At 40.2% G+C, this 17080-nt stretch overlaps 1 protein-coding gene across 1 annotated transcript in view; it reads right to left on the bottom strand.

Moving 5' to 3' along the window:
- adgra1b (adhesion G protein-coupled receptor A1b) overlaps positions 1–17080 on the bottom strand; it is a 529688-nt gene that overhangs the window by 308052 nt on the left and 204556 nt on the right. Inside the window, exons 3-5 of the mRNA XM_043712551.2 lie at positions 13748–13819; positions 6630–6701; positions 5467–5538 (exon numbers count right to left, since the gene is read on the bottom strand). Coding sequence (XP_043568486.2) covers positions 5467–5538; positions 6630–6701; positions 13748–13819 — 216 coding nt within the window. The remainder of the gene's footprint in view (positions 1–5466; positions 5539–6629; positions 6702–13747; positions 13820–17080) is intronic.

Here is a 17080-nt window from a genome sequence, read left to right as displayed (position 1 = left end):
TGTGGAGGCCAGGTCATTGAATATATTTAACATGGAGATAGATAGGTTCTCAATTGTCAAGGGGATCAAGATTTATGGAGAGAAAGTGGGAGAATAGGTTTGAGAAACTTATCAGCCATGATTGAGTGGCGGAGCAGACTCGATGGGCTAAATGGCCTAATTTCTGCTCCTATGTCTTATGGTCTTATAGAGATAGAATGTAAAAAAGGATCATTTATGGCATTTGTAAACATCAATCCTTCCCAAACAGCTGGGTACCTCAGCCAATATCCCATGGAATATTATATTTTCTTAAATATGATGTTGAATCATTAATGGTGGAGACTTTCAGGATACAGCACATTTTGGGTTGTGATCTTAGGTGATGCTTTGGGGTCAAAAGTTGCCATGAGCTTGAACAGATTCCTGACAGCTGAGTGGCCCCTTTAAAATGTTGGTGCCTTTTCTCTATGATGGTTATGACCTAATTAATTGCTCACTGGAGCCTACTTTCTGTGGGTACAAAAAGCCTAGGTGCTCCTTTTGTTTCCTTCCTGCCTTTTTTTAAATTAACTCCCTGCATGGAATGGGGCTTATAAAAGATTGGGAGGTGAGTGGGAGGGTGGGAGGAGAACGATAGCAGGTGGCGTGGTGGTGTGAGGGTAGGGAGAGGCATGGGCAGGATTGCAGAAGGCTGGAGGGCAGTGTAGGAAGAGGAGATCGGAGTGTCTGGGTGGGATATGATGGAGGGAAAGATGATGGCGAGTAAAAGAAACAGGGTTATGGGAGTAGAAGGAAGAGATTCTGTGGAATGTTCAAATCCATTTACCCATCTTCACTGAAAATACCCAATACCAACCACGGTAGTGTTCCCAAATTTTCACCCACAGTCGAACAAAGTCTGAGGCATTAAAAACAAAAGACATGGAAAGAGACAGAGAGGGAGAGACAGACAAAGAGAGATGCCTGTCAATGCGACATATGAGCATGGGCTGAGGTTTTGTTCTGTAGAATAAAGTCTCGCCCGAGAATCAGAGAACAAGAGGAGAACCCCCATCTGTTCTGGAGGGCAGTCTGACAGAAACAAATATTTTCCCACAATTGAGATCCCTGGGTCAGAGGTCCCATCCACAGAGAGCTTCGTACCCACCCTCTGTGCATGATCATGGAATGACCCAAGCCACAGTTAATTGGAGACAGGGTGGGATTGAGGCACGAGAGTCATGGTAGCGTGGAGGGTCAGGAGCAAGGGCATCGTTTTCAGTAACTACCTCCCTGCCTGATGCCATGTCCCTCAGTTGGGCACAGAGCCCTGACAGCAAGAGACTTTTTGCAAGGCCACTTGGCAAACCGAAAAGGTTTTACTGGATGGGTTTCTGCAGGTGTGAGGGACATTAACTGTAATGGGGCTTAGGAATTAGGCATATCACCTGATTCTTGTTGGAGATGATCATTTACGCCACACAGGTGTCAGGCAATTTTTCCTGCCACTTTTCAGCCCAAGCCTAGATATTGTCCAGATCTTGTTACATTTGAACAAGGACTGCTTCAGTATCTGAGGAGTCACAAATGGTGCTGAATATTATGCAATCATCAGCGAAAATCCCCACTTCTGACCTTATGATGGAGGGTCGGTCATTGAAGAAGCAGCTGCAGTTGATTTATGTCATAATGTCTCTAAACAGGTTGATTAGAAAATGTCTATTCGAAGAAACACCGACAGAGATGCCACAGAGCAGACATGCCTGACGTCCACCAACAACAATCATCTTTCTCGATGTGAGGTATATCTCTAACCGGTGCAGAGTTTAACCCCCAATTCAAATTCACTCCAGTTTAGCTAGATCAGATTGATGCCACAATCAGACAAATACAACCTCCATGTCAAGGGCAGCCACTCTCCTCTCATTTCCAAAATTCAGGTCCTTTAACCATATTTGGACCAAGGCTGTAATGAGGTCAGGAGCTGAATGGCCCTGGCAGAACCCAAACTGAACGTCACTGAGTAGGTTATCACTAAGCAAGTACTGCTTGATAGAATTTTTGGTGACACTTTTGATTACTGCTGTTTGAGAGTAGACTGACGTGGCAGTAATTAGCTGAGTTGGATTTGCCCTCCCTTTTATGTACAGGATGTAACCAGACATTTTCCACATTGTCAAGTTTATGCCATCGTTGTAGCTGTATTCTAAAAGCATGGCTAATGGTGCAGCAAGCGCTGAAGCACAGAGCTTCACTTTAATTGCTGGAATGTTATCAGAGCCCACAGCCTTTGCGGGATCCAATACCTCCAGCCATTTCTTTATACAATTAGCTGAAAACTGGCACCTAGGATGCTGGTTTGCTCTGGAGGAGGCTGAGATGGATCTTCCACTCAATGCTTCTGGCTGAAGAAGGTTCCAAGTGCTTCAGTATTACCTTTTGCACTGATATATTGGGCTCCCCTATTATTGAGGTTGGGGATATTTGTAAAGCCTGTTCTTTGACAGTGAATTGATTTACTGTCCACCAACCCTCATAACCAGATGCGGTAGGACGGCAAAGCTTAGATCTGATCTGTTGACTGGGGGATTGCTTAGCTTTGTCTATCACTTGCTTTTTACATCGTTTGGCATGCAAGTAGTCCTGTTTGGTAGCTTCACCAGGTTGCCACATCTTTTTCAGTACGCTTGATGCCACTTCTGTCATGACCTCCTGCACTCTTCACTGAGCCAGAGCTAATCCCCTGGCTGAATGGTAATGGTTGAGTGGGGGATATGTCACACCATGAGGTTGGACTACAATTTTGCTGCTGTTGATAGTCCACAGCACCTCATAGATGCAGAGTCTTGAGTTGTCATGTCTATTCAAATTCTGTCCTATTTAGCACAGTGATAGTGCCATACAATGTGATGTAGGCTATTTTCAATGTGAGAGGTTTTGTCTCCACAAGGACTGCATGGTGGACACTTTTGTCAAACTGTCAAAGATAGATCCATTTGTGGACAGTTGGACTGATAAGCATGAGGTAATGTTTTTCCCTCTTGTTGGTTCCCTCACTATCTGCTGCAAATCTAGTCATGCAGCAACGTCCTTTAGGTCTCGAGCAGCTCGTCCAGTAATGATGCAACCGGGTCACTCTTGCTAATGGACATTATAATGCCTCATCAGGAGCACATTCTTATGCCATTGCCATGCTCAGTGTTTCCTTCAAGTGGTGTTCAACATGAAGGACATAGCTTTACACAAACTTTCAGGTAGAAAACATTATTTGCCTCAGGCAAGCTCATCCATTTTTGCAAACAAAAGTAAAATCATTCGGATGCTGGAAACCTGAAATAAAACACAAAGTTATGAGAGACACAGCAGGTCTGACAACAACTGTGGAGAGAGAGAGAGAGAGAGACAGAAAGAGAGAGACAGAGTTATTGTTTCCATCTTCAGAATTATTCCAAAGGAATGAAATTAAACTCAAAATCCTGACTCAGTTTTTCTATCTGCAGATGCTGCCTCAGATCCTGAGTTTCTGCACTATGTTTTAAAACTATCCATTTCCTACTTTACATCTATCAAAGCTAACTCTAGTTATACACAGGTCTAGAAGACTCATACTTATTGAAAAGACTTCTCTTGGAGGAGATAAATCAATGGTTGAACACATGTTGGCAAAATATGTTGGCCATGGTTTGCAAATGGTACATGGGCAATCAATTAAAAGTACGATGTGATCAAAAAGATCCAACAGGTCTTGTGAAGAAGGCTAACCGCAGAGGTGAGGACTGTGGGGATCAGCATAGTGGGCAATTTCTTGTCTTCACAGAATAAACAATCTCTCGGTGATCAGCACAACATATTCACCGGTAGAAATAACACTACTGATAACTACTTTACTTCCATCTGGCTAGTGATGCACAGTCAAGTCTTGGATCTATTCAAATAAGGAGGTTAAAAGAACTGGTAACCATGGGGTTGGAAACAATAAAAAGGAAGAGTGGGCAATGTTTCAAAGCAGATCAACAATGTATATTTAGCAAACAAGCATCTGTTTCGTTCAAGGAGACACCAGCAAACCCTACTGAAGATGTAAAAGCTGTGGCTCAAGAATGAATATTGCTAAGCTCTCACCGTTGAAAAGCAGAGTTACAAAACTGTGTTTCAGTACACACTAATCCCCTGGATTAGTGTGTACTGACACACTGTGTTTCAGTACACACTAATCCCCTGGAGCATGAGTGTAAGTTAAGGCAATTTTTAGCCACAATATAGAAATATACTATGTCAAAATATTAGAAGTCAAATAATAAATTGGACTTTGAAATGACTAAAATTTTGTAATCCTAAAATCTAAGAACTTGGGAAAGAACAGGGCATAAAGTTATCTTACAGATAGCACTACTACATCAAGTAAGAATTGCCAGTGGGTTTAATCCTTTTTCTTTTTCCGTTTCAATCTTCAACAGTGCTCTAATTTATGTGATTCACCTTCCACATTTTGAATGCATTTTGTACAAAAGGTGATCATGGAATCCTCCATGACTAAAAGACAACCTGACAGGTTCAGTTGTTGCAAGATGTTATTTTTAGTCGTTCAGTTGCATTTATTCTATGATGGCAATCAAGAGTTTCACAATACAAACCACAGAGCCAACCAAATAACACACTCTAAATGGCATACGAGTTCTAAATTTGCTCATCTATTTCACGTAATTAAATAGACCAGCAATTTTGTAGTGGATTCTATGTCAGGACATTTTGTGCTCTTTAAAGGGTGGCCATAGTTCCCATCATGCACTGTGACTAACACTGCTGACAACCTGTTATCCTATAATTAAGTTATAATTAGGAAGATTACGCTAATAATCAAAAGTTTCTGTTCAACAAACCATCACAGAGATGGCACGGTAGCCAGTAGTTAGCCCTGCAGTCTGAAGCGCCAGGGACCCAGATTCCACTCTGTGTGGAGTTTGCATGTTCTCCCAGTGTCAGCTGGGTTTCCTCCAGGTGCTCTGGTTTCCTCCCACAGTCAAAGAATGTGCAGGTTAGGTGGATTGGCCAGGCTAAATTGTTCATAGCGTCCAGGGAAGTGCAGGCCAGGTGGATTACCTACGGGAAATGCAGGGTTATTTGTAGGGACGTGGGTCTGGGTGGGTTACTTGTCCAAGGGTCAGTGTGGGCTCAATGGGCTGAATGGCCTGCTTCCACACTGTAGGGATTCTATGATTCCATGAAATCCCAAAAAAACCAAGATGATTAACTTGCCTGACTCAATGCTACTCAGGCCAAAAACTATTCATACCAGGATTCATGATGCCATTTACTAACAAGAACGGTGGGAAGAAAAGATTCCTAATCTACTGCTACATGACTTAAACTATACCCTTCAAAACTCTTTATATATTTAACTACAGTAAGACAAACAAAAGCCTTAGTACATTTATTTTGGGTAGAATAATATAGGCAGAATAAACAAAATTCAGAAGAATTTCAGGTAATGAATGGTATACTCACAAAACTTTTAATGCGCTAAGTTCAATGAACAGTCCAAGAGGAAGGGTTGAAAAAATGTTCCCCGACAAATTCCTGCAAAAAAACCATCAATTTTACATTGGCATCAGTATACAAGGCAAATTGGTTGTGATGACGGAGATAGTTGGGGAATCAGGAATGAGAGTGAGGTCAAAGCAGGGGAATTGTTGCAAATTTGCGTAATATTATCATTGAATACAAACACTTAAATTTACTGTTTATCACTAGGACTGAGACATTAATGGAATGAAAAGGTGAAGTTCAGTTCTTTAAGCCCATTACTTCTGGAGGGCAGATAGAATCTATTCAAATACATCCAATTCAAGAAGACTTCTTGAAGTTTGTGTCCAACTTGATTGTACCTTAAGTTTCCATCTAATAATGGATTATTGAGTTAATTATAAGTCAAAGAAAATTTTAATATTAACACTGTCAGTAACTCAATTGGAATAAACCACCATTGTCATTTGTTTAACTTTCAAATAACTCTAAATACTTCGATCAACATTCTATAGAAAACCTGTCATTTACAAAATACCTTTTCACTAATTGCAATAAATTGATGTTTTTGATATAACATACATAGATATAATACACAAAGGTGTACATATATAAGAATTAGAACTTGCTAATAATTTACTGGAATTATTGAGCTACAATGGGGACAATGCACATTACTGGGCACTAGTATCATGACATGCAATTACCCCACAGACAACTGAAGTGATGCAGGTATTTCACTCTGCTGTACAGCTGCAAGTTTGGTTCAAAGAAAAAGCAGTGCTCAATGAGCACCCCTCAATGAGGTGTAGCCAAAGTAGACCCTACTCCTGTCCATGGTGGAGGCAGTAGTGTGTTCCTTAATGACCCAATAAGAACTCTGATGAGAGCTCTCTTTCCCTGCTCAATCAGGTTTCCCCACGCCATCTCTGCTCCACCTCGAAGTCATGCTGCAGCCTAAGAGGAACTGAATGAGTGGGTCAAGGTGTTCTGCATTTCTGTGGCATTGTCATTACTTTTATGAGCAAAATTACTTAAAACTAAGCTTGCCCTTAAATTCTCAGCAGATTGAAGACAAAGATTCAAAAAATATTGAAGAGAACCTTCATTAAGTGACTAAAAATAATTAAAAGCTATGTACTTACAGCTTAGTCAAACTGGTGAGGCCTGTAAATATCTCAGGACTCAGACATCCTATCCTGTTGTTTGACAGATCTCTGCGAACAGAATACAAAAGAATTTATTTGTGAAATATGACTATATGCTGAAACATGGCTGTGATAGAATAAGTAATGTGGAACAGAGTGTGAGAAAGCAGGAAACTCCAGAGATAACATTCATGGTCTAAATGCTCCCAAGTTAGATTTCAGACAGTTTGTACTGAAGCTACAATAACTTGATTCTCTGTCCCTGGCAAGATGAAGGGCAAACTCTACCTGGTAACATATCCCTCATCATTTTTTCAGTGGCCAGTGCATACTCACATTGATCAGCAACAGGGATAGCTGAGTCAATCCTGACTACAGGCAGCTGATAGCAACATGTCAATCTGTCGATCAGGAAGCGAGATGTTTGTATGGCATGAGGCTGAATGGTCAGCTGCCACCATGATGGGAATCAAAATTTAACAGTACCAAAGAAAGAGGACAGGTAATAAAAGGGGAAAGTAGGTCTAGGAAGTGGTAACATGAAAAAATTTACAGAATGATATACAAATATGCAAATATTTAGAAAAAAACTTTGAACCAACTCAGATTGCAACTTGTGTTGTACCGATACAAATTGCGAAAAAGCACATGCACTAAATTATAGGGACTGTCTCTCTCATATAACGATAAGTAAGGATTTATTTACATTATCCAGAACCTAGTGATCTGGGCCAATCAGATATCGGAAGTACCTTGAACAACATGGGTCAGGATTTCTCAAAAGTCCCAAGGTGCTGAGCCCAATCAAATTGCCTGTAACTTTTAGGCACCTGATGGACAATTACCCTACATTCAGCACCCTCTGAAAATGTGTCCAATTCTGAACTAAAGTCAGAGACTTTGGACAATTCAAACCAACCCTACCTTGATCATGATCCAGGAAACATTAGAAGTTCCAATGGCTGAGTAACATTACGACTGATCATCAAATCCTCACTGGAGAATCCTCCCGAATCCAGAACTATTCCTTCAATTCCCCTTTAACTCCCCAGTAAGCCCAGGATCTGACCACAACCTAGACAACAGTCTCCCTCCACAGCCACCAATCTGTCCCTGAAAACCCTTGATAGGAAACACACTCCTGTCCCTCCAACCCTATCCTTTAACCAACCCAATTACCTACCCAAAACCATGACTCAGCCTCTCTGCCAACTGAACTTATTGTTTAACCTGGCCTGATTATCTCCCAGCCTGCCTACTTCGCCAGACTAACCCCCTCCTAGTCATACCCAACCCACTACCAATCACCCAGCTTTACACTGGTACAACCAGTCTAACCCGCTCATCCCATGACCCAGCTCCTCCCTGATTCCCCAATACCCAGATTGCCACTGTTATGAAACGTCACTCCCTTTGACCTGACCCAACATATCAACAAATACATCCTGTTTCTTCAACCACCCATATGTAAACCTATCATCTTGTTTCAAATGTATCTGGCTTAGCAGAATTAGCAACAGAAACATCAGGTTGAGCTGAAAGCAATACTGATGAAATGGACAGACCAGAAAAAGAAAGGGGGAGATGCACAGTGCACACATCAAGGAGCGGGAAATCACCCATGAGACAATCGGTTCAGATATAAATGCCGAGCAGTGCTGCTCCTCTGAAAAAACTGAAGCCAAAATGGAAGCAGCAAGTGGAAGAGGTCCAGGGTTCAACAAAAACAAAAATAAAAAAATGTTGAAGAGTCTAAACAATGATTCAATCAGGTTATAAAGGAGAAAATATATTGGACCATCAGAAGGCTAAAACTTTAGAAGAATACAGTTTATAACATCATAGCTTCAAAATGAACCAGAAGATCTTAAGGAACAAAACAGCAATTGCTAAGAAGGTGTGCATTATTCCCATTAAGATGACTCACAGGCTCACTTAGTACTTTTAAGGAGTTAGGAGGGGAATGTTGCATGTCTACTTTACCTTTGAGAGATTTTACGTTTAAGGATTCCATCTACTGTATGTATTCAATGTTGTATGAGGAAGGAGATGAATGTGCTGTAGACAAATTTGCAGACAGCACAAAAATAGGTGGAAAGCAATGTTGCAAGAGGGGTCCAGACAGTTTACAGAGAGATAGTGACAGGTTAAGTCAATCTGACACGTGGACATTATTACGCGTGTACATGGCAGGTACTCATGTGACTCAGCCAACACTGTCTATCTTATGGACTTCGGGACAGGCAGCAGAGGAAAGTGGCCGAGCAGAGGCTGATAGCTAAGTTCGGTACGCACAGGGAGGGCCTCAACCGGGACCTTGGGTTCATGTCACATTACGGGTGATCACCATTGTACTACACACACACACACAGATATTCCTACACACACACACTCTCACATACACACGGACACAGGTACACACAGACACGCACACAGACACCCACACACACCCTTATAGACACACACACTCCCACACATGCACCCCCTCACAGACTTAAGACACTCTGCACTCACTACACACACATCCACACACACACACTTGCTCACACTCACAACCCCCACCCCAGACAGACACACACACACAGAGACAAAGACCCACATGCACAAATATAATTTGTGTGGTGAATTATTTTGTACTTGCAGAGTTACATTGCACTTTGCTCAAAAACTACATACATTCATGTAGAACTCTGAGCTCAAAAACTGCATGAATTTATGTAAAACTCTGTTATCTCACTTTTTAGATTAGAATCAATCTAAACATCAGGTCATTGACAGAGAACACAGGGGGCTAACACCTTCAACATATTGTCTAGCTATCACCATTGTTAACAGCTAACCCGAGAATGCAACTTTAAAAAAAGTTTTGTGATTTACACATGAAAGAAGTGAAACTATCACTGTATTCTAACAGATGAAAGGCTTAACAGACAATCAATTCTTCAATGTATAATTTCATTTACATCATACTGCAAATTTTTGCTATAAATTCTGTGTTACGATTGAGCCCTCCACAATCACCTGATGAAAGAGCGTCACTCCGAAAGCTAGTGTGCTTCCAATTAAACCTGTTGGACTATAACCTGGTGTTGTGTGATTTTTAACTTTGTACACCCCAGTCCAACACCGGCATCTCCGAATTATAATTAGGTAGGCCCATGAAATGTTTAGCCATCCAATATTAAGGCCCCCCTCTTATTTCAAGGAGTTTGGAGTATAAAAGTAGGGAAATCTTACTGTAACTATACAAGGTGCTGGTGGTACCATATCTGTGAGCAGGTTTGGTCCCCTTGTTTTAAGAAAATATATTATTTCATTGGAGGCAGTTCAGAGAAGGTTCACAAGGATGATCCATGGTATAGAGGCATTTGAACAAAGGTTAAATGGGTTGGGACTCTACCCACTGGAGTTTAGATAAACTAGGGGTGCGCTTATTGAAACACTTAGAATTTTTAAGGTGCTATACAGGGTAAATGCTCAGAGGATGTTTCCCCTCATGGAGGGTCTAGGCTCAGGGGCATAGTCTCAGAATAAAGGGGCACCAATTTAAGACTAGGATGAGGAGGAATTTCTTTTCTGAGGATTGAGAGTCTTAGTAAATCCTTCACACAAAGACCTGTGGGGGCAGAGTCCTTGTGCATATTTAAGGCTGAGAGACACAGATGCTTCATCTGTAGGGGAATCAAGGGTTATGGGGAAAGGGCAGGAAAGTGAGTGTGGGGGATGTCGGATCAGCCATGATCCTTTTGAATGGTGAAGCAGGCTAGGGGTGGGGGAGGTGGTGAACAGATATCATAGCATTCAGCATTGAGGCATTAATAACTTACAATCTGTATTAATAATTTTGGATGATGGGACAGTGTGTGTTGTATTGTCAAAAAATGTGGCACTGGAAAAGCACAGCAGGTCAGGCAGCATCTGAGGAGCAGGAGACTCTACGTTTCAGGTATAAGACCTTCATCAGGATGATGAAGGTCTTATACCTGACTCTCATGCTCCTCGGATGCTATCTGACTTGCTGTGCTTTTCCAGCGCCACATTTTTTGACAATGATTCTCCAGGATCTGCAATCCTCACTTTCTCCTAGTGTGCATTGCAGTCCAAATTGCTGACAATATGTATGCAAGCAAGTTGAGAGGAGAATGTAAAATATTGGATATTGGCCACAGAGGTGGTACAGGAACCAGGTAATTTATTGTGTCAAAAGCTGCCTCTGGTCGCTGAAGTTCAGATTTTCATAGGACAGCACCTCAGAGAGAGATTTCCTGTCCAGGTAAAGCCAATGAGAGTTGATATCTGTGAAAATGTAATTTCAGACAACTAAGATAACCGCTGCTGAGACTACTGGTTACCTTGAGGGACAGAGTTTATATCAAAGCCTTTCATCACACCACATGGAGGCATGATATCACAGGGGACCAAAAGGGAGAGAATGAAGGTTCTAGCAGCAGCAGACCACATTGTCATACAGATGGATCCCTCTCTGTTTAGCATCATCTCATCCTGTCTCCAATTCCTCCTGCTCCTCCTCCAGTGAGATGTTCCATTCTATCCTCAAGGTACACATCTCTCTGGAGATTTTTACAGAGAGTTAAGAACACCACCACAAAGAGCAAGACCTGAACAGCATAACGACTGATAATGGTCTGCTGCAAATTTACCTTCAGACCGATAAGATTAAATTATAAAAAACACAAACACTTACCTTTGTGAACTTTTCTAAACGTCCTAGTATAAGAATCTCAATGATTTAGCATGCAAATATAACTAATAATTAGGATGGCAAATGGAACCAGCCGGTATTGCAAGGGGAATGAATCAGAAAAGTCACGAAATCTTGCTACACCTTTGCTGGGTACTATTGAGACCACATTTACAGTACTGTATGCAGTTTTAATCTTCTTATTTGAGGAGAGATATATACTGCCAATGAAGATAGTTCAGAGAAGGTTTCCTGGCTTGATTACTGGGATGAAGGGTCTGTCTTTTATGAAAAGATTGAGCAAATGAAGCTTGTACTCTGTGGAGTTGCAAAGAGTAAGAGGTGATCTTTTTGAGAGAAATAACATTGTGTGACAGCTTGGCAGTGTAGATAATGGATGAGTATTTCCTTGTGGGGGAATTCTAGAACAGTAAGGGGCTGCAGTTTCAGAATAAATCTTCCTTTAAAAGTGGAAATGAGGAACACTTTCTTCCTCAAAGGGTTGTTCTGTGGAATTCTCTATTTCAAGGTAGTGGGGATTTAATCATTGAATATATTCAAGGCTGAGTTGGATGGATATTTGATGTACAAGGAAGTCTAGTGTTACAGGGGCTTGGGGGTGGGTTAACTGAAAAATGGAGTTGAAGCCACAATCAAATCAGTCAGGATTTGTTGAAGCTTTGGAGCTGCCTCGAGGGCCTACACCTGTTTCCATTTCTAGGATGGGAGGTATATTGCATTGGATGCTTGAGATGTGCCATGGACTGCTCTACAGATTGTATAAATGGCCCGCCCTGACTGACTGGCCCACTGGGAAGGTTAGTTGAACAATGCAGAATGGAATCCACTCCCAGACAGCTTTTCTTCATTTCTGCAAACTAAAGTGATGAATTGTGCAAACTGGACCCCAGGGCAAATTCTGATGCAAATGCCACTCAATACCACTCAAACTCAAAGGTGCACAATGCAGGAATTTATACCAATTCTCCTGTTACTAGTCACTGTTGCCAAGTTGTTAATCGTACAACCCCCACACTGCAATCACACTGCAATGTTATGTTCCTTGTAACAAGTAGTCCATGGGGATGTACTGATTTGCTTTTCACCCTGAAATGCTGCGCAATAGGAATACAATTATGTTTCAGACTAAAGACGGACAGCTGTGTAGAGATTTGTGTGGAATAACCTTTACAAAAGACATGAAGAAAATATTTGGTTTTCTTCACTACATTTCAACTTTTGCATGATTAACATAGCATTAAAAAGAGTTGCTGACTCATCCGTCCATTTGTGCATCTGGGTATGCTTCTATCAGGTTTTTGTTTGACAGCACTGTCATGATCAGATCCACTTTGAGATACTACAAAAAGTTATTAAGAAATTAATTTTCAAACTGATAAGGCTTTGAAAGGTTTTATTCTGGAAGTACAAATAATACATATAAAAACATTTCACACATTGAGGAGTGTGAACACATTCCCACATTCAACTTTCATAACAACTCTCAATCCTTTCTCCAAAGAATTTATGACAAAGTAAATAGGTGTCAATGTACAACAAGGACCACAATTTGGTTATTAATCTAAATTAGGTTGACTTGCTACCTAATTAATAAAAATTGTAAGAACAAGTGTGTGTAGTAGCAAAGTATGCATAACCTTTGCAGCATTAGAAAAATCTCTAAAATATCAGAACTGTTTTGAAAAGAGTACACATCAGAAGAAAGTAACTTGAAATTTCAAACAATTCAAAGCTTTTTTCTTTTATTCTTCCTCAATCCACATCACTATCAGGAACTCTTCATGAAACCTAACTAACTCTTGAAACAAGTCAAACCTACAAAAATGCTTCTCACATTGAAGCCCAAATCCCTCAAATGAAATTCATTTTAAGAGACAGGAAAAGAAAACTGATTTCTAAACAGGTCCTAAAGCCTTTAAAATAAAGAAAAAGACTTTAATCTCTTAAACCGTGAAACTGAAGATAGCTTAAACCCTTTTACCCATGGGGTTGTTGCAAGATGAATGTGAATTTTGCAGACTGCACATGAATGCATTTCCCCAACATCATAGCAAACTTTATAACCAATAAACGAAAACATTTCATTGCTCTGGAAAATTTACAATATATGGTATAAGAGCCACGAAATATATTATTTCAGATTTGATCGAGAAACACTGCCAATTTTTAAAAAATGCTTTCATTTTGCTTGGTGCAGTGTAAACACGCCACTAAAAAAAAACATTGATCAACTGTTTATGCAGTGAAGTGTATCTAAATACATCAATTATGCCAAGAGTAAAACTGCAATGTTTCTCATCAGAAAGTTGGCTCAGGCTTTACCCTAAGTTCCCTCACAGGACTTTATCTAACATGACAGGATCTAGGCAATTCAAATAGAATGAATACTTACAGCCGCTTCAATTCTGGAAGCCCATAGAGAGCCCCAGGCTCAATGTTGCTAATCAAGTTATTCTTCAAATCCCTAGAGAGACCAAAGGAGAATGAAAAATTAATTATAGGTTGATGAGCTGTTTTCTTAACGTAATGAGTGAAATATGGTCATTTAAATTAAATGCTGTATGTTTGTTTTCACAACAACAAGGAGGAATGCACTTTGTGGCTTCCTTATGAGTTCACAGAGATATGTAAAAAAGTTTGTTTTCTTAAACAATTAAAAAAAACTTTCATGCTTTTCTATACTATAACATTTACAGCACAGCAGCCAATTTGACACTAAGGATAAGCATTTGAGCTCAGGATCTAGACTTCAGAGGCAAAGGATAAAGGCCAAAGGCAATGTCATAAAACCACAGCCACAACAATGCCAATACTCAACCATCTAATATAGGATATCAGTGCCGGGCCAGTAAATGAGTGCTCACATCCAGACTGTCACAAACCAGTTGAGCAGTTTGAATGGATTGATGTAACCTGGTGCAGCTATCAATAGTTAAGTAACTATTTAATATAAGTTGTTGTTGTCACCAGGCAACATTGTTGGGTAATCATTCTGAGATTTAATATTAACTTGTATTGAGCTTCTCGCAACCTGAAGATGGCACACAGTTTTTCCATAGGAGGTAGCTAGTCTTTAACATTGTCCCAATAGAGCCAGATGTGATATTCCTGACTCCTGAAATTGTAATTATGCCTAACAGCTTATTGTTAATTCACCTATGCGGCATGCAATAAAGTATATGTCAACTATGTAAGACAAGTTCCTCTTCTTGTTAAGTTTCTATAGTGGGCTAGCCTTTATCACTGATAATTAAACTGCCCCTTACATTCAATTTGAAAAGGATAATTTGTTTAAATTTGATAAATTTCCACTTTTTGTTACAATGCCCCTGAGGAGCTGTCAGATCTAAATTAGGTTGACTTGCTACCTAATTAATAAAAATTGTAAGAACAAGTATGTGTAGTAGCAAAGTAGGCTAGCTACAAGTCACCAGTGGATGAGGAACCAGCAATACGCCCTGGCAGTTATGAATGAGGCTGATACTCCTCACTGAGAGAAGCTAATCACATCAGCTACTAGATACCCAGAGATAAGCCCTTCAATATGCTGCTTCTCACAGCATCATTAAACAATCCAAGTTACATAGCATTAAACTTTGCAAACTAGAAAGATAAACCTCACAAATCTCCCTCTCCAAAGAAACATTTTTGTTGTGCTTATTTGTTTTTGGGATTTGGGCATTGTTGGCTGGGCCTGCATATGTTGCTGATCTCTAATTCTCCAGAGGCCAGCTACTAGACTAGTAATCCAGGACCCCAGACTAACATTCTGGATACACGGATTTGAATCCAATTGTGGTCAATAGTGAAATTCAAATTCAATAATAATCTAGAATAAAAAAATTAGTTTAATGAAAGCCACTGTCAATTGTTTTGAAAATCTGTTGTCTTCAAAAGATCTGGCATACGTGTGATTTCAGATGCCGAGTATTGTGGCTGGCTCATAACTGCCCTCTGGGCAATTTGGGATGAGCTATGCCCACATCCCACGAATAAATGTAAAACAAGAATGCACAGAGAGAGAATAAATCACTTGTTTACAGAACAGCTAAACATCATCTTTTGCTTTCATTTCACCATGGTACAAGGATTCTGATTCTTTTAACAGTAATGAAAAATTTGCAAATCTCGAATCATAAAGTCATACAGCAGGAAACAGATCTTTCAGTTTAACGTGTCCATGCCAACCATTATCCATAACTATACTGGTCCCATCTGTCTGAACTTGGCCCATATCCTTCCAAACATTTCTTATTCATGTACTTATCCAAATAATTTTTTTAAACATTATAACTCTACCCGCATTCACTACTTCCTCTGGAAGTTCATTTCACACATGAACCATACTCTGTGTAAAAACGTTGCCCTTCATGTTTTTTTTTAAATGCTTAGATTAGATTACATTACAGTGTGGAAACAGGCCCTTCGGCCCAACAAGTCCACACCGACCCGCCGAAGCGTAACCCACCCATACCCCTACATGTACCCCTTACCTATCTTACTCCTCTCACCTTAAAAAAAGCCCCTCAGTCTTGAACACTAGGGAAAAGACATCTGCTATTCACCCTATCTCTATGCCTCACAATTTTATAAACCTCTATAAGGTCACCCCTCAACATCCACTGAAAAAGGGCACAGCCTGTCCAGCCTCTCTGTATAAGTCAAACCTTCCATTCCCAGCAGCATTCTGAGAGATCTTTTCTGAACCTCTCTAACTTAATAACATTGTTCCTCTGACAGGCCGACCAGAACTGCACACAGTACTCCAGAAGAGGCCTCACCAACGTCCTGTACATCAACATGACATCCCAACTGTTGTACTCAAAAGGTCTGAGCAATTAAGGTAAATGTGCTAAATGTCTTCTTAACCACTATGTCTACATGTGACACAAACTCCAAAGAATTATGTACAAAAATCACTAGGTTCTCTGTTCTACAACACTAGCCAAGGCCCTACTTTTAATTAAATATGTCTTGTCCTTGTTTTACCAAAATGCAAAATCTCAATTTGTCCAAATTAAACTCCATCTGCCACTCCTCAGCCTATTGGTCCCTTTGATCAAGATCTTTTTCGTCATCTTAGATAACCTTCCCTATACCACCAATCTGGTGTCGTCCACAAGTTTTCTAACCATGTCTTCTATATTCTTATCTAAATCACATACATAAAATGACAAACAGAAGTGAACCCAGCACTAATCCCTTTGGAACATGCTGGTAACAGGCCTCCTGTCTGAGAAACCACCTTCTACCACCACTTGATCTCCTGTTGTTAAGCCAATTTTGTATCCAACTGGCAAGCTCACTGACTCACAAATCTACTGATGATGCAGCTACATTTCATGTTTATAAACCAGACATATGTTTAACATTTTACAAGAGTAATAGGACACCTTTCAAACTGATGTATAATTTATTCCACTCATGGAAAACTCTTATTTTGAACCAATCATCAACAATGAAGGTTTACACACACACTCAGAAACCTCCCTCCACATTGCCCCAATATGTGCTGTTTATTAGATGTGACCTTGATTGGATTTCCACATAAACATAATATGTAAGAGTTTAACATGATTCACATGATTCCTACAATAATTGAAGAACTCAATAGATATGAAATTATGTAAGTACATAACTAATATGTTCAACTTAAATTGCTCTCCTGCTATAATACAATACAACACAGAAACAGGCTCTTTGGCCCACCTAGCCTGTGGTGATT

Source organism: Chiloscyllium plagiosum, unplaced genomic scaffold (genome assembly GCF_037043375.1).
Source record: "Chiloscyllium plagiosum isolate Xiang-an unplaced genomic scaffold, Cpla_swu_hap1 HiC_scaffold_22, whole genome shotgun sequence".
NCBI lineage: Eukaryota > Metazoa > Chordata > Chondrichthyes > Orectolobiformes > Hemiscylliidae > Chiloscyllium > Chiloscyllium plagiosum.
Note: the sequence above shows the minus strand (reverse complement) of the source record. Positions and strands in the feature narration are given on the sequence as shown.